Here is a 26667-nt window from a genome sequence, read left to right as displayed (position 1 = left end):
CAGGGCATAGGGATCACGTGGGACTGGACCAATTAGAGAACAGATATCTTTGCTTTTTTTGTCCCGACTGAGCGCGTAGCGTGGATTGGCTGCGTTTGTTCGCGATTTACCGTCGCGACCAATGAACTCGCGTGCTCACGTCAGAGCCGTCTGCTGAGTTTTGTTATGCGTGTCTCTCTCTTAACCTCAAACGCGCTCTGCGCGACAGCGATTTTAACGGTAATTTAACAGCTGAAGAGACCTTGTCACGCTTGATTAAATCAAACGAGAAGATTACACCGGAATTTGATTCCTCTCGAAATGGGCGATTCAGACGAGGAGAATTACGCGACGTTCGGCGTTCCTCTTGATCCCTTGGACGAAGGTACGCAAACGGGATAAAGTACCGTGCCTAAAGCACCATATATCCTTTGCATTGTGTTATATCAAAAAGTTTTAATCTTGCAGAGAACATCCCGCGAAAGAAGCCCGTTACGATCGAGGATCAATTTGCCTACGACGCCCAAGGTAGACGTAGGTTTCACGGGGCGTTTACAGGCGGTTTCTCAGCAGGATATTTCAACACTGTCGGTACTCGCGATGGATGGAGACCGCAACAGTTCAAGTCTTCCAGGAGTAGCAAGGCGGATAATGTCCTTCAACGACCGGAGGACTTTATGGACGAGGAGGACACCGGTCTGTTCGGGATTGCTCCTAAAGGTATTCGAGCTACCAGCGATTATGCTGATCATGGACAGAGAGGAAAGAAGAGGGAGAGGATAACTCAAGAAGGACCTATTCCTGGTACTCCCATCTTAAAAGAGCTTCTAAAACCTGTCAAGTTAGTATTTGCAAAAATTTATAATGTCATTTAATCTGTGCTACTTTGAAATTGAACGTGTTGACGGCATGTTTTTGTCTGAAAAAGAATCAAATAGAGCAATGTATTAATTATTTGCCAATATGCTCGATTTGAGCTCCATTTAGATTTAAAGTTATATTAATTTTCATATTACTTGTGTAATTGCAGAGAAACAGTAGGTATCATCCTGCTCAAGAAAATGGGTTGGAAACCTGGCCAAGGTGTGGGCTCCAGACTGACGAAAAAAGAAAAGCAGAAGATAAAGCTACGTAATGAGAAATTAAGATTAGGGCGGAATAATCTCGAAATGGTAGGGAGCAATTCTGAGGATTCCGATGATGACTCTACCAATATTACTTTTGCACCTGATGATTATGAGCCATTCAGATGCAAGCCAAAGGACAATTATTTTGGCATTGGTTATTCGGGTCTAGACAGGCGGAAAGTCCTTTCCGGTCATATCAATCTTTTTGATACCCCGGCATTTTGCGTCAAGGATAAAAACAAAAAATTGTCGATTCACGGACAAGCGTTTGGAGTTGGTGCTTTTGAAGCTGACGATGAGGATATATACGAGAGAGAAGACATGTCGCGTTATGACTTTACTTTAGGTCCCGAACGTAAGACTAACAATAAGACGAGGTGGTCCCAAGAAGGCTCGAGTAGCTCGCAAACCGATTGCCTTGAGGGTTTTATCCGCGCGAAGGAGAGACTTGAGAGCAAGAAAGTTTTTAAAGCTCCAGAATTACCAAAGGATTTTGCACCAGTGCACGCTATTAGGAAAAGCAGATTTTATCCGCCGATTGCAGCCCCAGTAGATAATAAACGTAAGGAGCCATTGAATGCCATAGATAGAGCGCGGATTTTAGAAGACTCCGATGAACGTTTCAAGAAACCACAGGCTTCTTCAAGTACATCCGTTGCCGCTAATATTATTTCAAAAACCTTGAATTTACATGGTAAACAACAAACGGAGGAGAGAGAAAACGTGGAGAGTCAGCGGAAGACGACAGGTAACTCTTGGTTGGATAAATTGAACGTGCAAAACTTTGTCAAAGGCGCCATTGTCGGTTCGAGACCGGACGATACAGGTAGTTTAAAGAAGTTGGAAGATTTTAAAGAATCTTTGTCGACATCTGCGCAATCAAACATAGAAAAATCGACGGAAAGCGATTCCTTGAAGAAGAGTGAAACAAGTAAATTGTTCTTGTCTAATCCGGATAAACAGAAACGATTCGAGCAGTATCTTATCTTCTCGAAGAACGGTGAGAAGGACAAGTTCGAAAGTATTCAACCACTTTCTATGACCGATTGGGAGAGAGAGCAAGAACGCGAGGAATTCGAGCAAGCGACAAAACTGGAGCAGTCGAATACGTATATGGCAGACAAGTTTGTACATAGCGCTGATCATACGACGGACAGAATGGATCCGGAAAAGGACGTAAAGGAAGCGGTGAGATTGAAAATGTTTGGCAAACTTACGCGACAGCGAAGCGAATGGAAACCGGCGAGTATCGTTTGCAAGAGATTCAATATTCCCGAACCAAAAGTTGGCTGTGCGACGATTGCAACGGATCGGAAATCGGCGAGATTCTCCGTTTTTGATTCTTTGGATTGGTGTAGTTCATCGAAATTCACGAAAGCTACGGATACAGTTGAGACACAGGTGGAAGAAGTTACCCGATCGAAGGAGAAAACGGAAGAAAATATAAACAAAACGATTTCCAACACTGGTTCCAATAATATTCCATCTAACATCTACCAACCTTCAGAACCCATCTCTGAGAAATTTAAAATCTTCGAAGCTTCCTACGAAAAAGTTTTCGGCAAAGGTATTCCTTCCGCAACGTCGAAAGATGTCAAACAGGATGTGAGAGATAATTTAGAAGATAAAACAGGATTAGAAGAGAAAAAAGAAATAGATTCCGAGCCGGTATCTGTGCTTAAAGATCAATCAGAAGAAAAGAAGGATCTATTCAAAGCAATTTTCCTCAGCAGCAGCGAAGATTCCGATAGCGAGACGGAGGATAATGTTGACAGCGAGACTGTCAAATCGATTTTGATCGGGAAAGATCCGAAAGAGTTAAATGTGCAACGCAACACATCGCCACCGCGAGGTATCTTCGCGAAATTGGATCTCGACAGCTTGGTGACGCAACCGAAATGCATTAATGATGAAAGTACGACTTGTAAAATTTCGGAAACTAGTTTGCCAATTACCGGTGAATCGCGGAACGATGCCACGGATCATAACGATGTAATTGATGACGCAGAGATTGCAGTACTGCCAGATATGTATGGTCCGGTTCTGCCTCAGAGATTGTTGAAACAGGACAACGCTGCAACGACGACAGAAGCTGATAACGCCAAACAACTGAAACCAGTATTTCGAAGCGTCGTGGTGTCGAAAACTACGGAGGATTCGAAACTCGGCGGAAAATGGGTGGAACGAGACAAAGTGAAAAAATCGAAGAAGAAACACAAGCATAAGGAACATAAAAGCCCTAAACACAAGAAGAAGTCTAAGAAAGAGAAACGTTCGAAACGTTGATTTCTCCCTATTTTCTCTTGGGAATTCAAGCAATATAAATGATAAATTGATTTATAATCGCCTGATGGAAATACCTGTCAAAGAACACAACACAATTGTATATAAGAATGTTCGAAATACTTCATACTTCATACTCAACTAAAACTGTTCCATATATTTATTAATTAATGTTTATGCGCTTACTTGGCGATACATATATGTACATCTGTAACATAGACTGAAAATATATAATGTTTGAACTGTGATCTACAGTTCTGAGCATGTTAACGAATCTAACACGATTTGCAATCTGATACAAGGTATTTAAAATGACTCTAGGATACAGTCGGTAAAACTTTATACATTATATTTTCCAATAATTGTACATTGTACAAAGGATATGTATATTTTACACACACTCATGATCAAGCACGAGCCATCTTTTATTTGTGAAAACATTTTTTCGTAAAGTGGATGTATTAAACGAGGACTACTTGTTCTGGACATTAAGACGTTACACATGTCGTGGTTTAAGGATTTAAGTAAATCGATTGGACGCTATTGACATACAAGAATACACGTGTATGTATTATTTTTTTCTATCAACGAAATCATTCCGGTGTGTAATACCTAAATACGAATTTGAGCAGTCTGCCTTTTTATTACAACGTTGTCGAATGTAATGTTATTTTCACTCAAAGGAAGTGATCCCATGTGAGCCAAAGTATATTAAATCTCTTCAAGATCGCACACGTGGGATTATTAATCCGATGTCATGGAGTTCCTCGAAGCAGGCCTGCTGGAATTGCCGGTTCCAGTCTTTTTCTCTACGCTGAAAAGGTATCGTGACATTTATTAAATATTGCTACATTTTCATTTTTTAACAATAACAATAAGTTATTTTATACATTTTTACTTATATTAGATAATAATTTAATTTGCAATTTTTTGGCTTACCTACTGCTTCTTGAACCTCTTTTGAACATGGCTGTTAATTTCTTCTTTAGATTCTTCTTTTCCATTTTAAGAGTTTCGTTGATGCTGGTTTCAGATCCAGATGTCTGTCAAGCATTCAGTCATTTTAATATAAATCACGTTCTATTTGAATAATAGTAATTCCGAATATTTAAATATCTTCTTGCCTGAAGTGAGTAGTCAGTCATGTTCGGGTCATCGACGCTGGACGATTTAGTTAACTTGTGTGTTAATTTTCGTATTATCCCCTTGCCATATTTCTTGTCCCGCTCTAACATTTCGCTCTTTGTCGATCCTCCGGAAAGGCGGCTAAATATAACAATTATCAAGTATATTCATTATTCTATCGATATACTCCGAAAGATGTTGACGTGATGTTACGAATGTTATTATTTTGATACCTGTCTACGCTGGAATCTCTCTGTCGACTAGTTCCACGAGACTCGACTTCCGATCCCTCTAATGATTGCATGCTCGACAAGTTACTGTCCGTGCCCGTGCCCCAAATAGCTGGAGACTATATTTTATGCAAAAGTTAATAATATCTCATCTCATCTCACAAAGAATTATTTCCTATAATTCATGAAGAGACCTTCTGTATATGAAGCATCTTGTACTTACTTCTTGACGAGGAGACGTTTGTTCCAAAGAGAGACTCTTTCTTTTCAAACGTGGTTTACCGCGATTCAATACTACTCCTTTCCCTGGATCGCTTTCTACTGATGTCGCTCTAAAACAGCAAAGTAACATTTTTCACGTTCTCAATAGTTTGACAACAGATCAGACGGATTATAAATCGCGAAATCTCACCTTTTTCCCAATTTCTTCAACCGCATTGCATTCGCTTCATCCGACGTTTTCTTCGAATCTTTAAGCTCTTTCGCCACGCCCATTAATTTTTTAATAGTGTACTCTAATTTTTCTGTTCTTTCGCCGAGTATTGGAGTTACGGCTGCAAACGCGATTACACATGGTTTGAAATAATATTATTATTAATATTAAATTATTTATATTCAATATAAATCAATCAAGTTTTTATTACAGAATACCTTTTACGTCGCTTTTTGTTTCCAACATTGGCGATGACTCCCTCGATTTTGGTCCCTACGAATAATTGTACATTTTTAAAGCTTTCGTAGTTTTGAATGATGTTAATAATTGTCATAATGTTTTGTCGCTGCTAATATTATATGCGAATGTAGATATTTTATACTTTCAATCGCCTCGGCGGAGTTGGCGTATATACATCGGGCGTTCCGTTCTCCGTTACGGTATTTAATTCAGGAAACAGCTGTAGCAGATCCTGTACTTGTTGCATAAGGATGTTAATGTTCCGCATTTCCGTTTGTTCCAATTTACATTTATTTAATATAACTTCTTTGAGTTCCTGCCTCTCCTTCTCGTGCCGCTCTTTTTCACGTCTCATTTTCTCGTTGCTCGTTCTTAATTTCGCGTGCGCGTCTCGCAGCTCGAGTAGGTCGCATTGCAACTAAAATTGATTAATTTCGATGTAAAAAAAAAAAATACCAATTTTTTAACGTATTTCCAAAATATATGTGTACGAATATTTCGATCGGCAGTATATGACTTTCAGTTACCTCCGATAATTTTTTCTTATTTTCTTCCTTCTCCTCGTCGAACACTTTCTTTAACTGATCTTGTCTCCGTTTATTTTCAAGCCGCTCTTTGCTGCGTTCTCTTTCTATCTGCAAACATAATACTCGTAAAGTCGTAAAAAGTTTGAATTGGCTATGTCATCTTATTTATATGTTACGTTGCTAATCAGTACTTCGAATAACGTTTGTCGCAAATCTCGCGCTAACGTTGCCGTTTCTTGCAGTAACCTTTGATGTTCTTCTCTCTCTTTTTGCCAAGCCAATTCCATGCGCACTTTCAATCCTGGAATCTTCGAACGTCCGCTAGTGAGCAATCGCTCCTCTTCCATCTGCAATCGTAATGAATAAATGATATAAACAAATAATATAAATGATATAAACAAATCTAGAAATTTATTATTTGCATCTAATAAATCTAATAAATCTAATAATAATTACCTCGTTAATTCGGGACTGCAGTTCAGAAACTTTGACGTGACTAGCTGATTTTTCCGAAACCAATTCAGCCTTCAGCCTGGAAGCTTCCAGTCTTGTTTCAGAAAGTTCGTCTTCCATACAACTGATTTGTTTTTCTAACACTAACATGTTGGCTTTCGTTGATTCTTCATCCTAGAATAAAAGAAAAATATATATTTTGTAATAGAAGAAGAATTAATAGTAAAGAGAGGATAGTAATACGATTCTATGACCAGTAATAAGAATATTTTCAAAATCTTTAAAAATAGCTTCAAGGATATCAGTATAACAATATCAAAGCACATTAATTTTAAATTATATTATTAACTACTCACTTCGTCTGATTTTCCCGAAGATGCATTAGAGAGTCTACCTTGTCTCGTGGACTTCAGCTCGCCTATAGTTTTTTGCGCGCCTTCCAACATGTGCTTGTAAGTGTCACGTTCGCGTTTGTATCGTGATAATTGGTTCTGGATTGCCTGTATCTCGTCGTTGATCGCTGTAATTCTATGCTCATAGCGCATTTTACACTGCGCCAGATCTGCTTTCTTGGCCTTTTCTGTATTTGTCAAGGCATTCTTTAATTTCCGGATTTCTGATTCTAATGCTGTAGTGTCGGGTGTCAACGCTTGATGAATCTTAGAAACTGCTTGATAATCTTTCAGTTTTGCAGATAAATCGTCATTCTATAAATCAAAATGATTTAAATTATATTATTTTTGAAGTGAGAATAGGATTAGAAATTTAAATAATTTTTTTTTTAGGATCAGCATATTCTTGCATATAAAGCATCAGCATATTCTTGAAACAGCAGAATTAAACATAAATAATATATAATATGTACTTACCACTTTTCTCACATCCTCCAATCGTTCCAGTAAAGTGGCATTTTCTTTCTTCAATGTATTAATTTCGTCATTCAGTTCTTCTACGATAACTTTGTTTGGCAATTGGCTGTCACGAATTTGGCCCTAAAATCGTAAACCAAGATAAAATTTTTCAAACAAGGATTTTTAATAAATAACTAACAATAACCTCTATACCTCAAGAGCAGATTTCTCTAATCGCCACTCGTTCTCTTTCATTCTCATCGAGTTACGTAACTCTTCAAGTTTGGTTTGTATATTTTTCAAGTCTTTCTTATGCTCCGAGCATTTGCTATAATAAAACATAGGATTAAATGATGAACGTTACATGAGGCATTTAATATTGCTGGCAGTGAATTCTTACTCCTCACATCGTTAGTGTCGAATTGCTGTTTACCTATTCAGAGATTCATTCTCCCTTTCAAGTTGTAGCTTTGAATTCGTAAGCTCTTGATATTGTTTGGTAAGTGTCTCTTGCTCGTGCTGATGTTTCTTTATCTCATTTTCGAGATCTGAAAATTTTATCACGTTAGCTCCACGATAAGTTTGAGAAATAAATTCAGAAATAAAGCAGAAATAAAATGTTGAGATCAGTAATATATCTTTTGATACTGTACTTAATATTTTTTCATTATAAGTTTCTTTCATCTCGTTCATGCGTTTTGTATTTTGCCCAGCCTTTTCTAAGGAAGTTATCTTCTTCTTGAGTGCTGCTACTTCGGCTTCCTTCGTTTCTTTCTCACTATTAAGTTGTGATGTTAATTTTTCTTTTTCTCGCTTAAGTTCCGTAAGCTCTGCAGTTAGATTCGTGATTTTCGTTGATGTGGTAGACTTTGCATTCTCTAATTCCTTCTTCAAACGTTTCACCTCAGCATCGAGCTTGGCTTTTGTCTGCTCAACCTGTTTTGTCGGAAGAAATCGGAAGAAATAATACGAGTATCGCAAGATAGATTATTAATTTATTCAGCTATAAATAATATTAAATGTTAAAATAAAAAAGATATTTACAGATGTTATCGATTGCGACATTTTCGATTCTCTTTCAGTATACGATGACAAATCATCCTGTAGTCTTTTACACTTTTCTTGTTCTTGCAAAAGTTTTTCTTTTACTTCATTTATTGTTACCTCCATCGTTGCCGCATCTTTTTCCGACGATTTAGCTGTTTCTGTAATTTAACAAAAGTCATATTTATCGATAGCTTTCATAATATTTATGAAATATAATAGATATATATTTTGTTTAATACAATTTGGAAATATAATTTAAATATGTCGAAAATATTTGAGACGTGTTAAGAAACTGTGATTTTATAATTAGATTAAAAATAAAGCTCAAGTTTTACCGAGATCTTTCTTTAGTTGTACAACCTCGTTATAAATTTTTAGTTTTTCGGCCGATAGCGACAGAAGTTTAGATTTCAATTTCTCCTTTTCTTCCGAAAGTGCCAGTTTCTCTTTATCCCAGGCTTTTCTTTCAGCTTCTCGTAAAGTATGTGCTTCATCCAACTTTCTCTTCACTGTAATAAGATTTAGAAATTAAACATATCTAATCTCACTGTTATTAATGCAAAATTGATACATTTTCTCTTCTACCATTTTGTAAATCCACATTTTTGGTATCTTCTACTTTTACATTTGGTTGAACTTTTTTCTTCTCTTTTTCGCTAGCTAGTTCTTTCACCGCAGATTCGAGTTTCTCTTTAAGCAGTTCATGTTCTTTCAGAAGTTTTTCGTATTTTAAATTATTATTATCTTTTGGTTTTACATCCGGTATATCTACATTGTGTCCATTTTTAATGTTGGTAAAGATGCTCAGCATGTCCTCTGAAAACATTGACAATCCGTTGAATGAAATATTTAACTTTCAAGAAATGTATAAAAACGCAGTCAATAAACCTATTTCCTTTTCCACTTCGTCAACCATCTTTTTAAGTTGCAATTTTGTTGTGGATTCTGTTGGCTTCTTTTGCGTTCTGTCCTGGAATGCGCTGCTCACTTTCTGCAAAATCTCTTCTGTTTTCTTTACCTAATGTAAATAGAGAGATTTTAGATACAATGTAATTTTATATTTGACGAATATAGTTGCATAGGACGTTAATCTCAATTATTAAAATATTATTATGTGCTATTAATTCAATAGAAAGAGGAATATTTGTTTTGTAATTATCACATATATTTACCTCTTCATATTTCTTCTCTAAAGCAGATCGCTCGTTTTCTAATTCTTCGGATTTACGCTCTACTTTTCGCAATTTGAACGACAATATTCGGCAATTTTTGTTCGACTGCTCCAAACTTTTTCGTAAACGAGTATACTCGTCTGCTTGTTCGTCCCTTATATGCGAAAATTATATTCGTATAAAGCACACTGTGATGCAGCGTAATCATTTGGATTTTATCACGTTTAAGTATCTCTGTTCCTCATAAAGATATGAAAGGATTTTCATACAAAATTTGCGAGGAAAAAGCGAGGTGACATTCTATAGTAGTGTTTTTTCTTAAAAAATTTCTCTTGTCAAATTTTAACATGAATTTTCTTATTGTTTCTTTGTTTTAATTTCTTCCTCGAAATTGGGACATTCACAAAAAATTAAATGTGATCCCACAAAAGTGAAAATAATCAAAAATCCCACTTTCCGTAACCGGCGAAAAACAAACGGGTGTCGTCCGTGTTGGGATCACATAACGTACATCTCAAATATGTCCAAACCGTTGTCCTGTAAACAATCCATATAGTTTATTTTGCAAGAGATTTTGCGTTGCATTGCCATGTGCATAACGATTCTGAACAAAACTTTTGGACGTGAAAAAAGTCTTTTCGTAAAAATTGCAATTTGACAATAATTTATTGAAAGGAACAGAGATACCGGTTTTGATATGTAATGTGCAATGTTAAAAAATGTCATTTATGATCATTTATTTTACACAAATAATGACGAGTCGTACTTCGCAATTAGTGATGATTTAAGTATAAATATATTAATGTGTCTGATTAGAATCTTTTCGTAGTATTAATAACCACACATATCAAAAATTGCCATTATTATCAGTTTTAAAACAAAACCATAACACTTGAAATAAAATAATATAGACACATAGACACAAAATAATGTTATTTTATAATTTTATTAAATATAAAATTATATGAAGAGTTATATATCTTTGTAAAAATACAACGAGTAGCATGCATAATATTACAATAAGGGATCTCAATAGGATATATCATGATATTCTTTGCGCAAGAAGATAATACCTAAAATTATCTTGCAATTCATAGATCTCTTCTTCTAATTGTCTAATTTCCTTTTTCATATCCTCGTTTTCGTCCATTAAGCTTTCGCAAAGGTTTTCAGCGGCTTTCAGTTTCGAACGTAATTCATCGTGCGTTTTATCCCTTTCACCCCTGTATGGTTTACCAGTCGTTTCTTTTTCCAAGCTTTTTATCTTTGCCAGCAATACATTTTTCTCTTGTACAAGTGCTAAAACACGCACGTGTACATGTATGAATTTAAAAGAAAATCTTTAGGCCGTATAAAAGATCATAATATAAAAGAATCTCTCTATAAAATAAAAAATGTCTATTGAATTTTTTCTGTAAACTTGGAAAAATGGATACCTTCGTTTTTCTTCTGTAGTTTTGCCACTTCGCCTGTCGACGTTTTGTTCGACATTGTTTCCATAGTCGTCAATCGGCGCAGTAATATCTCGCTTTTTTCTTTCTCTGCCTTCTCGCATCTCGCTCTCATATCGTTTAACTGAGACCTTAATTTTTCTATCTCATTCTGCGAGAAGTAAATTACCGTTAATTGGCATTTTTATCATCGAAATTACACTATTTATTTTTTAATCCTCTCAATTCTGATACTCATAAATAACAGAGATATTTAAACTGTGAAAAAAGTGAAATGTGCGTTTGAAGCACAATTTAATTTTTTTAGCTCATTGCTGCATGTACGCAAATTTTTTTCTGACAGAAAAACACGTCAGATCTGAGAGGTTTAAATACATATCGGATATACATACAGATATGTGCATTACCATATAAAACAAATATCAAAATCTTTTTTTAAAGAAATTTGTCTTTGAATTATATACAGACGTAACATCGATTTACATATAGTTAATATCTGAATAAGTTAATTAACATTTAAACAAAGTAGTGCATTTAATGAAAGTTTTGGGGTAGCATCGCGAGAATGCTTCATAATTCACGATATACGATATTATGAGTCTGGGTGTATATATAATTGCAATAGCACACAACGATAGGCGGCATATGATCGTTATTAATCGCAAAGTTTCCGTGGTGCGTCGAAGTAACGAAAGCGACGATCGTCTCACCTCCTCGATGTCTTCTCTCTTTACCGTGACATTATCCAGCCCGTCCTGGACCACCTGTTTTGGCGGTGCTGGTCGTGATTTCCTTACCTAAAGTAGGTGTGACAAATGAGAGCGCAAAATGGAATTTTACATTTGCTCACTCTTTTATCATTGAATGTCGCTACTCGCTACGCTACCGTCTGCTGTACAACTATACAAACTACAAGGCGCTTTTGTATAAAGAAGACGTTCATAAGCGTACATACGTGCGTGTTCGTATGTAGATGTGTGTGTGTGTGTTTTATTACGACGACATAGAGCAATCCATGCTACTAGTGGGTTAATTAACGAAGGGATACCTGAATAATAAATTCGACGTCGTTTTCCGAAGCGCCGCTGTTGTTGTTGCTTATCACATTTCTTATTTGAAGCTTTGCCGGTCTTCTAACGTCTGCGTCGACACGTAGATCCGCGCAATCGTAAATTAGCGTGATTTAAGGAAGAAAAAGAAAATCTAGCATTAGTTATTAATTTCAATATTAATGTGACGTTTTACCATCTCAATACTTCACTTTTATTACTTTCTAATTTGGAAGCGTCTTCTGCATTCTTATCTATAGCGGAGAGATCCATCAGGGATGTCCATCCAGCCGTCGCCGCCGATTGCGAATGATTATTATTCTTATTTTCGTCTTTCGCCAAATTCGTAGCGGAAGACCATGTTCTGTTGCTCTCGGATCCGCTTCAAAATTCATTCGTGACAACAATCAATGTTTCTATTATAATATTCACAGTTCCCCGCAACGATCAACGTATTACTACCGCGATGTACCACCTTGCAGATATTTTACTATAACTTACGCTTGTAACAAAGATCCGTTATATAACAATGGATATTTTGTGACGACGGAGAAACCTACCGTGTTGAATCTGAAGAAAGACTGGGGGATGAAGACGTGATGTCTCCGAGGCTGTTCCTTCTGCCGCCATGCTCTTTATAGTCCCTAAGAAGCAATTATTAATTCGAGATGCGCGTTTCTCACTGTCTTAGCTTCTGTTTCTTAAGCAATTACCTGAAACATCGTTTGCAACGCGTTGGCCACCGAACCTGCGGATGAAAACCCAGAGGGCAAAGAGGATCGCCTTTCTTAGACGAATACATGGAGTGCATCCTGCGTGCAAATCGTTTTTTCCGATTAGATTTTTTAAAAGTGTCTTGAAATAAAATAAATATACATTTATATTTTCGAGGAGAAAAAGAAAAAGTGTATAAAGTTCAATTTGCAAAATTCGTGAATCTAGCAGGTCATCTAATGGAAATAATATTTATTGGTGTTAAGTTTCTAAAGAGCAATTAACATATATCTATATATTGCTATCTATTGCTCATTCGATATTTAAAAATATCGCACAATATCACGAATTCTAAATGTTCGTTGATATTATTTAATTTGGAAAGAAATTTACGTAAAAAATGCACGAAAGGATTTAAATCAAAATTAGAGACAAAAGTGAAATCACGTGTTAGCTTATTGAGATATTTCTTAACTCGCAATTATACATTTCTACGTAATTTATTTGTTCCTTAATTACATTGCATGACTTTGCTGATATGCTTTGTGTATAATGGTATAGTTTTGTCTCTCGCAAGCGCGATCAAAGGAAAGAAACAGTATAATAGGAAAATTTAAATCCAGTCAGTGCGCTGCGAAACACACTTGTCAGGAAAATAAGACCTGCATTTCATTAAGTTCGCCGACAATGAGTTTATATCGTTGCAACTGCATATCTGCCGAGGGATTTATCATTATGAGTGAATTTAAAAAAGCTTGCAAAACAAAAAAGAGTTACACATTGAGTTGAGCACTTCAGTTTCACGTTGACACGCCTATTAATATTAAGAAGAATTCCTAATTGCGGTGAAAATTGAAATCTATATAATTCCAACGCGCTATTTTCCCGATGTAGTCAATAACGTACGTAACGCGAAAGTTATTGCTGCATGAGCGACGTTTGCAATTTTACAATCCCATTTAATGATCGTGCGAGATCTGTGACAAACATCCTAATAATTCACGTGGTGAATTCTTCTTCTATTCAAAAAATAGAAAGAAAAGAGTCGCGATAAAAATTTGCATGGAAAGTAGATTTTATCAATGAATTCGTCGCCAGCGAGCATTTATGAGTTGCATCGTCTTCACATATTTCTGACAATGCACACAGGCACACGCACACATTTAACAAGCGTGGCACTTGGAGAACCATGCGCACCGGCGGTTTATTTATAAAATTTCAATGCCACGCTGTCTCTTTCCCTTTTTTTCCATCCATCTTTTGCCTATGTAAAACGGAGGCGTCGGCGTCGGAGGCGGGCCAGAGAGGAGACCGGAAGGAACGCAAGGGATGGACTTAATTCGACGTTCTCCATTTGATCGCGATGCCTATCTATCTTTTACGCAATCCGTCGCGTCGGTTTTTTATACGATGCCTGCTACTCACTCGATCGGCGCCGATATTAACCCAAATGCGGCGGGCCGACGTGAATTAAATTTATCCTAGGCTGTTGCCGGTCGGTCGTCGCTCGGTCAGAAACGAGCGTTCGTCGTCGCGGGGCTCGTTGTCTCTTCCGTCCTGAATGAATACGGTAATCGCATCGTAATCGCGTAATCGGACGGCACTCGCATCGTAAAAGGGGAATAGGTTCTCGCAATCTCGTCCTTCCCCAGGTGACGGTCTTCCGCGTCTACCCGCGGATCTCGCTCATTTCTTCTATTTCTTCCTCCTCTTCTTTTTGCACGCGTCCGCGTTCGAGATTCCTACGCCGCGCGCGACGTCACTAATAGCACTGACACAGCTCCGCTATTACGGGGTTTGTCCGTTTTCCCCGTAGACTGTGTGCGGGTATACGGGCGGTTGGACCTACGCCAAGGTGTATATTTGTCTCTAGCTATAAATATAGGGAAGCGCGAAGACATCTTGAGCGCGTGTCGTATGCGTGCGTGCACGCGTCGCGGCGAAGCCTCGTCTTCATTCATTTTTTAACTTAATTGCGCGAACAGGAGTAACACGTCGCGATCGGACCTAGAAAACTGCGACAACCGGAGATATTTTCCCGTCACCGCTGAATATCCCGCTGGAAATTTCCTCGAACGGCTCGAACCCTTGCATTCCGAGCGATTTTTGCATTTATGCGCTTTTTGCTGACCTGTGTACCTAGAGTAGTGTTGAAACATAACTTATATTAATATAATTAATTAAGTAATATAAGAAACTACATTAATCTAGAAAAACAATTGTTACGCAGCTAAAGTGGACGAAATAAATGTTCATATAGTGAAAAACATGGAGAACGCGAGGCATGTAGCGAAAATAACGGAATGAGATAGGCAGATATAAAAAAAGAAAAGACGACTTAATCATTTTTATTAACTTTTATTAATACACCATACATTTCACCCATCTCCGCCACGTAGTATAAAATTGTATAAACATGGTATATAATATATTTATACATATATGATACATCTCTATTTTATAATACATCATGATAAGCGACTAACTTGCCGAATGCGAAATTTTAATATTTTGCATATCTCAAGTTATTTACCCTTACTAATCACCTTAAAATACAACTGAGGCGCATTGCACATTTTTGGAAGTTAATTTCTCTCAAAGAGAATAATTCAAAGTCTTGAAACTTTCTATTCGTGCTCATATTGCGTGACTTTATTTTCATAATATATGTATATTGTATGTAATAATTAGAATTCTTAAGAATCTCGCGATTACGGAATGTAAAGTAAAAAGTGTAAATTCTTCAATGAAAAATAAATTTCATAAAAAAAACTACTTTACTCCAACACAAATCTTAAATTTTTTAAATAATTAATTTTTGTATTTACTTGATATTATTTACACTATGACTCTTATACGTTTATTACACCTCTTTATAGAAGTGATATTAAACGATCCAAGTTCCACGTACGAAATTTCGCTTTTCACACAAGATTGACAAGATATTTGAAAAGTTATTCTAAAAAATAAAAAAAATTATAAGTATAAATATAATTCATTTATGCTGCTTATGGTGCATTTACTGCATTTATATAACTGCGTTCGTATAACAGTGTATAATTACACCTTAGACAATCCAATTACATTATACTTCTTGCAACAATATATGGCTGATCGATAGTATTCGAAAGTTGTAAAATATAGTTTATATGCGATTCGATTTACAAGCAAAGTACGATACAGTACCAGTGACCCTCATTCCTTAATCGGAATGTAAAAACGCGTAATCTTTGCGTCTAGAGAGATACGCATATAATTGCTCTGGATTTAATTGAGAACATTTTACTACTATTTACCACAGCTAAATGATGAGCTGTTGAGATTATTTATATATAATTATATATAAAACGTTATATTTTGTATTTAAAAGTACAAATGTACACATTATAGAGACCATTTAAAATGTTTATATCACTTGTCCCATGAAAAAAACTATACTTATATATTGTGCAAGTTATTTTCTTCATTTGCGTGCAACTATCGTTTTCTGCAAAGGTTGATGTTTAAGGAGGTTGGTTCTTACAATATTTAGGAAGGACTTTTACGAAGACTGAAATGATTTCTCTACATAATTATCAAGAAATTGTAAAAATAAAACAGCATATTGCAACATTTCAACGTGGATAACGTATTTGGGTTTCAATTGTACAAACAATGATTTAAAACCTTGAAAAACAGCTAATTAAATGCGTTTTACATAATTTAATTAGCTGTTTTTCAAGGTTTTAAATCATTGTTTGTACAATTAAAACCTAAATACGTTATCCTTGTTGAAATGTTGCAATATGCTGTTTTATTTTTACTAAAACTTTTTTGCTAAAACTCATTTATTTCACGCGACGAAAACACAACTATAGGCTTTCCCCTGCCCGCTGCCTGCCCCGCAACATGACGCAACCAACCTCCCCCCTTAAGTGAATATCAATACGTCCTCGGAAGTTTTAAATTTGCATAAATTTACAGTGTTTCAATACGAGATACATATTCTAAAAGTTGACTACAAGATGAAGATATTAAATTGAAAAACTTCTGTACTACTATGTTCTGAATATCATTTCATTCATTTCAGTGACTGTACATTTGTACAGTATAAAGTATCAAGACTATCGCATGCGGACATCATGCACGAGAATATGAAATAATTTTATTATCAATTAATTTTATAGAATAATTCTTGTATCACCAATATATATACATACAAGGCTGTTTTTATCGTCTGTTTATTTCCGGCTGAAACTTTATCAGAAATCTGAATCTCATAACACACTAGATTACATATCGTAATTATCATGTTTAAATTGTCATGTTTAATAGCCAGATAGACAAGGAAAGATAGAGCGCGCGAAAGAGACAGAGACGTGTTTTGTTCCGTATATGCTATCTTAACAAATTTCACTTTTTGACATCTTACAATCTTGAGCGAAGCAGCTCGATCTTTTTGGCAGCGCGTTTCTGCAAATCAGGCAATTTCATAGCAAGCCCCATGTTCCCTTGAATCTTGACCTTCCCTTGGAAGAAAGCCTTTTGCGGATTCAATTTTCCAGAAATAAAATCGACGATGTCGGTGTCGCTGATCGTGAATGTTACGTCGGGTTTGATTTTGCTGTTATACTCGACTTTGCCTTTGCCCGTTTTTGCGTTTACAACCCAAAATCCTTCGGCGCCTCCGGGACCGTTTATGACTTTAAATCCGTAAACCCCGCGCATTTTCTCGATCAAATTCTCATCGTCTTCCTCCATCGCGATTGCCAGCGTTTTAAACAGCACGTCCGCTTGGAATATGCTCGAATCAGCGGCAACATTCACGTTTTTCCTGATCACCCCTTGTCTCGGAAAGCCCAAGCGGTAGAGAGCCACGATAACCGCACCGCCCAGACCTATGTTGTGCTGAAGCGCCAATTTCGCGCCCTGCACTTGCCTCTTGCCGGCCTCACCGCGAAGTTGCCAAGTAAGTTCAGCGCACTGCGCTAATCCTGTAGCGCCCAGAGGATGTCCCTTCGAAATCAAACCGCCGCTCGGGTTTACGACATACTTGCCACCGTAGGTATTGTCTCCGGCGTCCACCATCTTGCCACCGTAACCGGGAGGACACAATCCCAAGGCTTCATAAGTGATCAACTCATTTATGGAGAAGCAGTCGTGCAGCTCCACCACGTCCACGTCGCTTGGCCTGTAGTTAATCGATGAAAAGACTTTCTCGGCTGCGTTTCTCGTCATGTCATATCTGCAAAGTAATCATAACATAATCACATAATAGATTGATAAACTAGCGATCTCGTCGAGAAGTATAATAGCTCCAGCTTATTTTCCATACCCGACAATATTCATGCACGATTTAGTGTTAAATGTCGTGGACAGGTCAGTGGACATTTCCATAGCCAGGATTTCGACGGCCTGCGATTCCAAGCGATGCTTACGAACGAACTCCTCATTGGCTAGAACGACAGATGCCGCCCCGTCGGAAGTGGGACAACACTGGAGCTTGGTCAACGGTCCAAATACCTTGGGAGAACTCATTATTTGCTGGAAGGTATATTTCTCTTGGAATTGAGAATATGGATTGTTCGTGGAATGCAGATGGTTCTTATACGCGATCTTTGCAAAGTGCTCAGGCTTCGTGCCGTATTTCTTCATATGCTCGATCCCGGCATTGCCGAAGAGTTGGGCGGTGATGGGACCCTCGGAAAGGCCTGCACAAATGCGACGCGTATGCGGTAAGCAAATTAAATACGTGAAATATTATTCTAGCTCGTGTGTTTCAGAATCCTATGTCTCACCTGCGATATCCGCCATGAGCTCGACATGCTTATCCATAGGATTTGTGCGATCCATATACTTGGACATCAGAGAGCCACGCTCCATCTTTTCGAAGCCAAGCGCCAGGACGCAATCCGCGTTGCCGCTCTCGACGATCTGCTTGCCAAGATAGAGAGCGGTGGAGCCGGTGGAGCAGTTGTTGTTGACATTGTAAATGGGACAGCCACTGAGGCCGACCTCGTAGACCGCCCTTTGGCCGCAGGTCGAGTCACCGTACACGTATCCAACGCAGACGGCTTTAACGCTGTTGTAGGGTACCTGCGCATCCTGCAGGGCCTTGGTCACCGCCTCCTTCGCCATTTGCGGATAATCAAAGTCCTCCCTGCGACCGGGCTTCTCGAACTTGGTCATCCCGACGCCGATCACGTACACTTTTGGCTTGTAAACCATCTTGGCGATGATTCTTCGGACGCGAGCGAAATACTGGGAAATGTTCGTCGATCGACGAATAACTCCGAACCTCCGAACTCGTTCTTCTCGCGAGACTTCCTCGCGTGCCGGACGTGGAGCGTGGAGGTTGCGAAATGGGAAAACGGGAGAAACGAGGAAGGCCGAAAGAGAAAAAAGTGACGACGCACGTAACGATGCTGCCGCGGAACTGTCGAGCGTCGAGATCAGCCGATCGTACTCCGAGACGAACTCCGTCCGGTGGACTTTAATCCTCCATGTATCGCGGTGAAGATTGGGAAAGCGCAATGACAAAGCGGTTTCCCCGGGCCCGAGTCACGACGATAACGAGCAACGATCACCATTCATCGCCGTCTCGCCACGGCGCGAATGGCGACCTAGATCGACGCCTCCGGTGAAAATGATACGCTTCGCGCGAGGCGTTAATTACCCCGCTGGCACACGTAATCGAACCTCGCGAAAAGGATATGTTTCCACCGATTAAATTTTCCACGAATTGAATTATTAATAATAACAACAACACGCGCCACATAGATGAATCTTATCTTATGTCCGACGTTTTATTAACAATCGATTTTACGAGGACACGTCGATTGCCTTAATTTTGTGTTTTGTCGATAAGACAAAATAAAGGATTAAATACGCTTGTAAACTGATAAGAATAATGTTACATCTATATAATTTCCATTTCAAAATTGTCGATTTCCCGTTCGCTGTTTTACACGATGAATAATTCAGGGAAAAGAAAAGCGCGTACGCGCGTGATTTATCGTGAAACTAATTAGTATAAGATGCGTAATATTTAAGAATCTTTTAAAAATAATATATTTTAAATTGAGAAAATTTCCAAATAGATATATTTTCAAATATGAGCTCCCGAAGCATTAGGCAATTATAAACAAATACATTCAAAGGTAATATGTCTATCCTTTATAACTGCATTTATTTTTTATTATTTGCCTGAGAATCATTGTTGAGACTGGAATGGCAGAATAGAAAATCAAATTGTTTCGCACGTAATCTCTTTCTCTCTCTCTCTCTCTCTCTCTTTCTCCTCTCTTTGCCACTTTTGGAGGTTCGAAAGTATGTTCACTCGTGTTCGCGTGAGGTGCAGAAGGTGCGAGTGAGGTGCAGGCCGCAGGCCGCCCACGAACGGACCCGTTTAAAGCTCCGCGCATTGGCGTAGGCCCAGGCGGACTCGCGCGTCAATCAACGTCTACGTCTATGGGTGGCGCCGCGCCGGCCATGGCGGCCATTGCGCGGTCGTGTTTTGGCCGACCGAAAAGATGGCGGACCGTTGTTTTCGAGATCGCTCGCGCTCACGGCACGTCGGCAAGGTACGGCGAGGCACGGCACGGCTCTGACTGAGATCCCGCGATTTCCGCGCGAGAGTTGACATGCCGCGCGCGTGGTAGATCGTCGTTGTTGGTCGTTGTGTCAGTGACAGTCGCGCGTGCGACCGCATCGTCCAGCGTTCGCCGCACCGTCTCGGCGTCATTGTCGCCGCCGTTGTAGTGGTGGTGGTGGTGGTGGTGTCCGTGGTGGTCATCGTCGTCGTCGTCGTCGTCGTCGTCGTCGTCGTGGTGGTGGTGGTGGTGGTCGTGGCCGTCGTCGTCGTCGTCGTCGTCGTCGTCGTCGTTGCTCCGTACAAAGCGACGTAAATCACAGAATCCCTGGGTCCTGACGGAGCGATTCCGACGACGTGTCGTCGTCGGCGCGTCGAAGAATCGGCGCGAGGACGCCGTCGAGTCGGTAAAACGGTCGCGCTCCACCGCGAGCTTTTCTAACCCCACTGTCGCTATTTACCGCTCCCCGCGAGAAACGCGGCTTGGTTAGGTTGCTCGAGGGCCCGCGGCCCGCGCTGATCCTATGGCACCGGAACGCCGCCGTCGCGCGTGTTACCCGTGGTTGCCCGCGTTGACAATGTGACGTGCCGTCGAGAGTTTACGATTTGGTTAACCGATGGATAACCCGCGCGCGATGGCGAGCAACGATTTCGACGCCGAGCAGTTCGAGCGAAGGCTCCACTCGCTGAAGGACTCGCAGGAGTCCATCCAGGGACTATCCGCGTGGTGCCTGGACAGGAGGCAGCATCACAAGAAGATTGTCGCCACATGGCTCCAAGTTTTAAAGAAAGGTAAACTCCAAGTCATAGACTTACTATAAGCTTGTTCGTTTTACCTCAACCTCAACTTCTTGCACGGTCTTTTTCCTTTTTGTTATCACGTTGGAGAGAAAAAGAGAAAAGATCAACTGACTGTACAACAACGTGAGCTAAAACGAACAGGCCTTATGATTCTCATATAGATCATGTACAACGTAGCTTTTATCACAGATAAACTCGCTCGCGTGTGTTACAGTATGCGTGCGTCACAATTTTATCATCTTAAATGTATAATTTTGAGACACATAGCTCCCAAGTATATAAAATTCATTTTTTGTACAACAGTGAAGGTGGAACATCGGCTCACGTTGTTCTATTTGGCGAACGACGTTATTCAATACTCCAAAAGGAAGAATTTCGAATTTGTGGAATCATGGGGCACTACTCTGCAACGTGCGACCCCCATGGTCCGCGACGAGAAAGTGAAGCATCGTATACTGAGAATTTTCAAGATCTGGGATCAGCGGCAAGTCTACGACGAAGAGTTTCTTGCCGATCTGTCCGGCTTAATTTCGGCGGCACCGAAAAAGAAATTGGATCCCCCACCGACCGCTCAGCCCGAAGAGTTTCAGGCGGCTTTACTTATTTCTACGATGAGGTCTTGCGCGACTCTGGAACAAGCCACTGACGCCAGACTGCGCGATCTACGGGAGAGCAACATAGACATCGAATCCGCAGAGGAGTTACGCGCGTCGTTAAAGGACAGGAGGCGCGTGGAAGATGCGGAGAAAGAGATAGATTTGGTCGCTAGGAACGTCGAGAATTATGTTCGTTCGTTAGAGGCAGAGATTAGGGAAAGGACACAAGTAGTTGATTTGTTGGAGCAAGCGGATCAGTTTTATGAGACTCAACGTGGGGAAGTTAAAATAGTGACAAATGTAAGTGTTAAACTTTGCGAGGCGATTCAATACCGCTGCGTTCTCATGTTACATTTTTCATGAACAGGCCTATCGGAATTTTGGCAGTCGTGTCAAAAATTTGAAGAAAAAGTTAGACGAGTTGCTACCTACGTTCGTCTCGCCTATACCGTCGCCGGACATAAACGCGCCCTCGCCGAGTCCCGACAGTGATATAGAGCTACCAGGAGATGAAACTCAACCAGTGAATAATCAATCGGGAATGATTGACGTAGCCCCGCCGTCTATCTACGGTTCATATTCTCACGAGTACGATCCTATACGACCAGTGCCCGCACCTGACTTGGTACAAGGCAATGAGTCGGCGGACTTTACCAATAATTTTCCCTCCTTTATCGGAGGAAATGTAGATTTTGGTAATATGGTAAGATAGAGCATTAGTTGCATACGTATTGTTTTATAAAGGAAGGTTTTTTGTCATAAATGTATTCGAGACATATTATATATTATTCTTTTCTGTTTTCTGTAGAGAAATTTGTTTAATGAAAATTCTGAGACACCTGCCGGGATGTCTCAACAGTACAATGAATCTTTAGAGGTAATTAGATTAGATAGAAATTTATTGTTCCCCTTTTGGAGTTGCAATCTTTACAAAATCCAAAACTTACACTAACTTAATTCTAACTTAGTCTACGCCTTATCCCTCTCGCACGCTTCGTACGCCTCGCACATCTCGCGCATCTTGCTCACATCGCACGCCTTCTTTAGAGGTTTAATTATTCGCCATATATTTGCAAGATTCTATCAAAGTATGTGTTTTACGAGATAATATGATTTTCAGGCAAAACCAATAGAAGTAATCAATATGAGACCGAAAAATGAACAGAACAATGCGGACTTTAATATATCTAGTTTCCTGAAAACGGTTCTTCCGTCTTCCGATGGAACGTCAGATTCAGGTGGAATTCCGGGTCTAGGCCTGGACGTTTCTGAAAGTCAAGTGGAATCGCCGCAACGTCCCAACTATAGACATTCGCCCTCGTTAGGGCCGCACCCCGTAACGCCTGTGATCTCAAGAATGATAAACAGTCAGGGTACACCATCCCTCAGTGGGAGCGGTGGTTTAAACAATTGCCAGATGAGTCACAGTACCCCGTTGGCGGTTCGCAATCTGTCCGAGTCGCACACCCCCTCTCCGTATTCCAGTCAAAATAGTCAAAGTAATATAACTGGTCCCTTTGACGGCCCCACTAATGCTAACACAGTTAACCCTTTACCTCCCCCACCTTTACCACCACCTATCTTCCTCGATGATGAGAATTGTTACAACAAGCTGCCGCCAAAGTTTCCCACGTGGACGCCGCCGAACGAGGGTATTAAAGACTCTGCCAAATGGGAGGAAAAAGGTATACACAATGCACTGCAAATTTAATCATTCGCTTTTTTATTGTTGCGCAGCAATGCATAGCGTTCCCTATAGCAAATTTTGCTACATGTTCAGGCAAGAATAGTATGAATCCCACATGGCCTGGCGAAGGCGATGATAAAAACAAAAGTTCATGGATGGATGGCGAAGGAGACAGGTGGGACTCCAATAACGATTCCACATGGCCGGTCAGTGGCAGGACAAAAAATGATATGCTGTCCGAGACTCCCGAATCGCCGCCTATATATGAGAAAACTGGTTTCGCTGAACCGGTGCAGTACAACGAGCCTCAACCACAAGAATCTCTGAATACCACGGGAGACGTAGATCATAGGTAACACAGTTTCTACCAGAATTTCATTGTTCTGTTTTTATTTTTAGATTGTTGATCACGTGTTGACATGATTTTCCAGTTATTAAAGTTACTTTTTATTTACAGAGTGATTCCAATCCCAATGGCCCGCGAAAATCAGCTACCGTATCGTTTGATGAAAGCAGGGGATGTGGATCATCGTAATCTAATCAGTCTGACTGGCAGCCCGGCAAATCATCATAATGTTGGTGATTCGTCGCTGTCTTCTTTATCCAATAACAATAGTTTATGGACCACAGGCGATCAAGATTATCGGTAAGCTTTGTGCTACTTTCATGAGCATCTATCTGTAGTTAGACATATACGTTTTATATAGCTAGACATATATTTTTTATATAATTTTATATTTGTGTCTTATATATGTATATTTAATTCTTATATAATTTATATAATTTAGGCGACACATGCAACCTGGTGACATCGTCGAGAGTGTTGATATGGAAATGTCGGACGACGAGACTGATAGCAAGCCAAAAGGCAGAGTTCTCGTCGATCTTAGGCAGGATCGCGACATGCGTGTAGGCGCACCGCCCCATCACGACATGGACATGCGTACAATACCTCTTCCGAGTATGGGAATGCCCGGCCCGCGTGATAGTCAGCCCATGCAAGATATACACTTGATACATTCAGGACCACCTCCACCGCCGCCGTTACCGCAGTTTCAACATCAGGGTCAAGGTGGTTTCCGGCAAGAACAGTCGGTAGATTTTCATCCAAATCAATCAAAGTTTCAGCAGAACAGACCACCAAACTTCTTGCGAAATCAACAAGACTTTCATTCAAATCAACAAGAATTTCATCAACTTCATCAATCGCAGCAGAACTTTGAGTATTGCGATAGAGAACACAATATCCGTTCTAAGCAAGATTTTTTGGCGGAATCACCGGGACGCGGAAGATACTCGACAGATCATCAGCATCAACACGATACGTCACCCTTTCATAGAAACGAATGGAACAATCGTGGTGGTGGCAACCGTGGATTTCCGAGAAACCGCCGAGACAGGTACTCAGAAGATCACAATATACAAAAGCAGCGGAACAATCTGGCAAACAGTCGCAAGTCGAGATCGCAGGATCAACAGCATCACCAATCCCCGTCGGAGCTCCTGCCCAACAATCGATCGTTACTGCAACCACCTGATACCGCCGTTATCTTCGACGAGGAAGGTATACCGATCGGCATGCCGGAATTTAACCAGGACAACAGCACGATATCTAACAAAGTGGATGCTCAAGCAGAATCAGAACGCGATCCCGATAACTGCCAGAGCTCTTCGGTACCACATACACGGCGGATTTCGCATGACGTGTCGAGTTCTCACGATTCTGAAAACAACCAACAGCAGCAGCAAACGGCTTATCAGTTAGGCCCCGATCAAGAACAGCGGGCATCATCTTTGACCGAATCAAAAGATCAGTCATCATCGATAAATCAAGTTACGATTATTCCGATAAGGACGAATAACGCCGGCGATGAATCGCAGCAAAAGCAGCACGTTCCTATTTCAGAATGCGAGGAGCACGTCGAGTCGACCGAGCACTCCGATCCCGCGGAGAAGACAAGTGCGGCCGACAACGAACCGATTAATCCGGGACAGAACGTAAATTCCACGGAAAGGGAGTCGTTAGATGAATCGATGAGTTCAACCATGTTAGGTAAAGAGATGAAGAGAACGGCGAACGGCGATTGCGACGAGCAAAGTCACGAAGAAGGAGCCCTCAATAAAAAAAGGCCTCTCTTGCAAAACGGGCCGCAAATGCTGAACGACGACTTGTCTGGCCCGAACGGTCCCACACTGATGTCGGAATCTCATCCCGCTATCATGTACGAATATGATGGACCAAACTTCCGACCGCGCATTGGAGCACCTTACCCACTCTGGCGAGGCGGACCTCCTCCGCCTTCTCCTAGAGGAGGTAGAGGAGGTTTCAGGGGCGGGCCGGTAGGGCTGCCGCGGGGCCCGTGGATGGACAGGGGACCGCGCGGTCCCGCAGTCAGTAACTTCTCACCGAGAGGATTGAAACGCGGAGGCAAACAGTTTTGGGGCGGCGGTGGTTTCAGAGGCCGGGGACGAGGCAGTAACTGGTAGATAAAGCGAAAAACTTTGAAAGACTCGACGACTCTCCGTCGTCATAATCCGACCGGATACATATGCGAAGCGCGTTTCGCACTCTGTAAATAAACGAACTGACACGCTTCGGCATTCACACGCGTGTGCGCTCGCGCGCGCGCGCGCGACCACACATACATACACATATATAAAAGTAGACACAGATTCGGTTGGTTCCGATGGAACAGTGACATCTTAGATAATGAAAGTTCGTCACGTTCTCCTGTGCGATTGATTCGCCTATATAAATATATAAATAACAAAAACTATAGATATATATATATATATATATATATACATACATATATAGATATATCCATACTTAGTAGATACATGTTTCGTTAAGATCTTAACAAATGTTAATGAAGCGGCTTGCGTTCGCATACATGTATATACATGTGTACACACATACGTGCTATTATCGATCCCAGTAAATGATTAGGAGCAACGTACGATGAATCTGGACGCGATACGTCGCTCATAGTCACTGCGATAATGATCACATTTGCCGCCACTCCCATAGGTTTTTATGTCAGGAGGGTTTGTGTTGTTTATGTATGCGTTGAGAGAACGGCTATGACGATAAATTTCGCCGAATCGTGAAGGAAGGCCGCTTTGAGCGAGGTCAAGCACCAAAAATCGCAAAAACTACGATAGTTAATTGATGGTAGTTAATTGATAGCATCGATTGAAACTGAGCGTAATTTCGTTGAATTCAAATTTCCGTGTAGATTTACGAGAATGATTCCTATGAAATGATTAAATTGGCAGAAAATAAACTCTCTCTCTCTCTCTCTCTCTCTCTCTCTCTCTCTCTCTCTCTC

The 26667-nt window shown here is 40.2% G+C and overlaps 4 protein-coding genes across 8 annotated transcripts; 2 read left to right on the top strand and 2 right to left on the bottom strand.

The window, feature by feature from the left end:
• Positions 1-87: 87 nt before the first annotated feature.
• LOC112460292 (G patch domain-containing protein 1 homolog) lies at positions 88-3663 on the top strand. The gene is made up of 3 exons (XM_025024917.1): positions 88-364; positions 448-820; positions 1010-3663. The coding sequence occupies exons 1-3, from the start codon at positions 301-303 to the stop codon at positions 3390-3392; spliced, it is 2820 nt and encodes a 939-aa protein (XP_024880685.1). The 5' UTR covers positions 88-300; the 3' UTR covers positions 3393-3663.
• Positions 3664-3721: 58 nt separating this feature from the next.
• Positions 3722-14466, bottom strand: LOC112460291 (GRIP and coiled-coil domain-containing protein 2). Of its 4 annotated transcripts, none has more exons than XM_025024914.1 (29): positions 14107-14466; positions 12681-12779; positions 12528-12611; positions 12189-12349; positions 11967-12058; positions 11629-11715; positions 10904-11069; positions 10541-10766; positions 9468-9621; positions 9184-9313; positions 8881-9111; positions 8631-8804; positions 8293-8453; positions 7902-8184; positions 7682-7796; positions 7462-7576; positions 7267-7389; positions 6754-7104; positions 6401-6571; positions 6136-6291; positions 5945-6052; positions 5560-5835; positions 5396-5450; positions 5157-5298; positions 4968-5076; positions 4748-4863; positions 4514-4655; positions 4329-4432; positions 4134-4203 (listed from the first exon to the last, which is right to left on the bottom strand). In XM_025024914.1, the coding sequence occupies exons 2-29, from the start codon at positions 12776-12778 to the stop codon at positions 4134-4136; spliced, it is 4200 nt and encodes a 1399-aa protein (XP_024880682.1). In that variant the 5' UTR covers position 12779; positions 14107-14466. The 4 variants fall into 4 exon arrangements, with proteins under 4 accessions (XP_024880680.1, XP_024880682.1, XP_024880681.1 ...); XM_025024913.1 differs by having other exon boundaries at positions 12180-12349; positions 14107-14465; XM_025024912.1 differs by lacking the exon at positions 14107-14466 and having other exon boundaries at positions 3722-4203; positions 12180-12349; positions 12681-12778.
• Positions 14467-15023: 557 nt separating this feature from the next.
• LOC112460294 (non-specific lipid-transfer protein) lies at positions 15024-18888 on the bottom strand. The gene is made up of 3 exons (XM_025024919.1): positions 18459-18888; positions 17996-18371; positions 15024-17905 (listed from the first exon to the last, which is right to left on the bottom strand). The coding sequence occupies exons 1-3, from the start codon at positions 18886-18888 to the stop codon at positions 17089-17091; spliced, it is 1623 nt and encodes a 540-aa protein (XP_024880687.1). The 3' UTR covers positions 15024-17088.
• A 1170-nt stretch (positions 18889-20058) lies between these two features.
• LOC112460300 lies at positions 20059-26661 on the top strand. 2 transcript variants are annotated; one of them, XM_025024925.1, is made up of 8 exons: positions 20059-21043; positions 21356-21948; positions 22016-22351; positions 22457-22525; positions 22769-23333; positions 23408-23687; positions 23793-23981; positions 24124-26661. In XM_025024925.1, exons 1-8 carry the CDS (start codon positions 20869-20871, stop codon positions 25820-25822), a joined length of 3906 nt encoding a protein of 1301 aa, XP_024880693.1. In that variant the 5' UTR covers positions 20059-20868; the 3' UTR covers positions 25823-26661. The 2 variants fall into 2 exon arrangements, with proteins under 2 accessions (XP_024880693.1, XP_024880694.1); XM_025024926.1 differs by having other exon boundaries at positions 20061-21043; positions 23429-23687.
• Positions 26662-26667: the final 6 nt, after the last annotated feature.

The sequence above is a fragment of the Temnothorax curvispinosus genome, unplaced genomic scaffold, assembly GCF_003070985.1.
Source record: "Temnothorax curvispinosus isolate PA1 unplaced genomic scaffold, ASM307098v1 QBEX01010444.1, whole genome shotgun sequence".
Taxonomy (NCBI): Eukaryota; Metazoa; Arthropoda; class Insecta; order Hymenoptera; family Formicidae; genus Temnothorax; species Temnothorax curvispinosus.
The sequence above is the reverse complement of the archived record's forward strand: the minus strand, read 5'-3'. Positions and strand labels throughout refer to the sequence as shown.

What these genes read in the sequence shown, in the direction of transcription:
- LOC112460292 (XM_025024917.1), top strand. Translation starts at nt 301, where the DNA reads ATGGGCGATTCAGACGAGGAGAATTACGCGACGTTCGGCGTTCCTCTT. An exon ending in TCTTGATCCCTTGGACGAAG is followed by an intron (nt 365 to 447) that starts GTACGCAAACGG and finishes TTAATCTTGCAG; the next exon opens with AGAACATCCCGCGAAAGAAG. An exon ending in GAGCTTCTAAAACCTGTCAA is followed by an intron (nt 821 to 1,009) that starts GTTAGTATTTGC and finishes GTGTAATTGCAG; the next exon opens with AGAAACAGTAGGTATCATCC.
- LOC112460291 (XM_025024913.1), bottom strand. Translation starts at nt 12,778, where the DNA reads ATGCACTCCATGTATTCGTCTAAGAAAGGCGATCCTCTTTGCCCTCTG. An exon ending in TAGAGAAATCTGCTCTTGAG is followed by an intron (nt 7,390 to 7,461) that starts GTATAGAGGTTA and finishes TTACGATTTTAG; the next exon opens with GGCCAAATTCGTGACAGCCA. An exon ending in TGACTGACTACTCACTTCAG is followed by an intron (nt 4,433 to 4,513) that starts GCAAGAAGATAT and finishes AATGCTTGACAG; the next exon opens with ACATCTGGATCTGAAACCAG.
- LOC112460294 (XM_025024919.1), bottom strand. Translation starts at nt 18,888, where the DNA reads ATGGTTTACAAGCCAAAAGTGTACGTGATCGGCGTCGGGATGACCAAG. An exon ending in GCTCATGGCGGATATCGCAG is followed by an intron (nt 18,372 to 18,458) that starts GTGAGACATAGG and finishes GCATTTGTGCAG; the next exon opens with GCCTTTCCGAGGGTCCCATC. An exon ending in TCGTGCATGAATATTGTCGG is followed by an intron (nt 17,906 to 17,995) that starts GTATGGAAAATA and finishes ATTACTTTGCAG; the next exon opens with ATATGACATGACGAGAAACG.
- LOC112460300 (XM_025024925.1), top strand. Translation starts at nt 20,869, where the DNA reads ATGGATAACCCGCGCGCGATGGCGAGCAACGATTTCGACGCCGAGCAG. An exon ending in GCTCCAAGTTTTAAAGAAAG is followed by an intron (nt 21,044 to 21,355) that starts GTAAACTCCAAG and finishes TTTGTACAACAG; the next exon opens with TGAAGGTGGAACATCGGCTC. An exon ending in ACAGGCGATCAAGATTATCG is followed by an intron (nt 23,982 to 24,123) that starts GTAAGCTTTGTG and finishes TATATAATTTAG; the next exon opens with GCGACACATGCAACCTGGTG.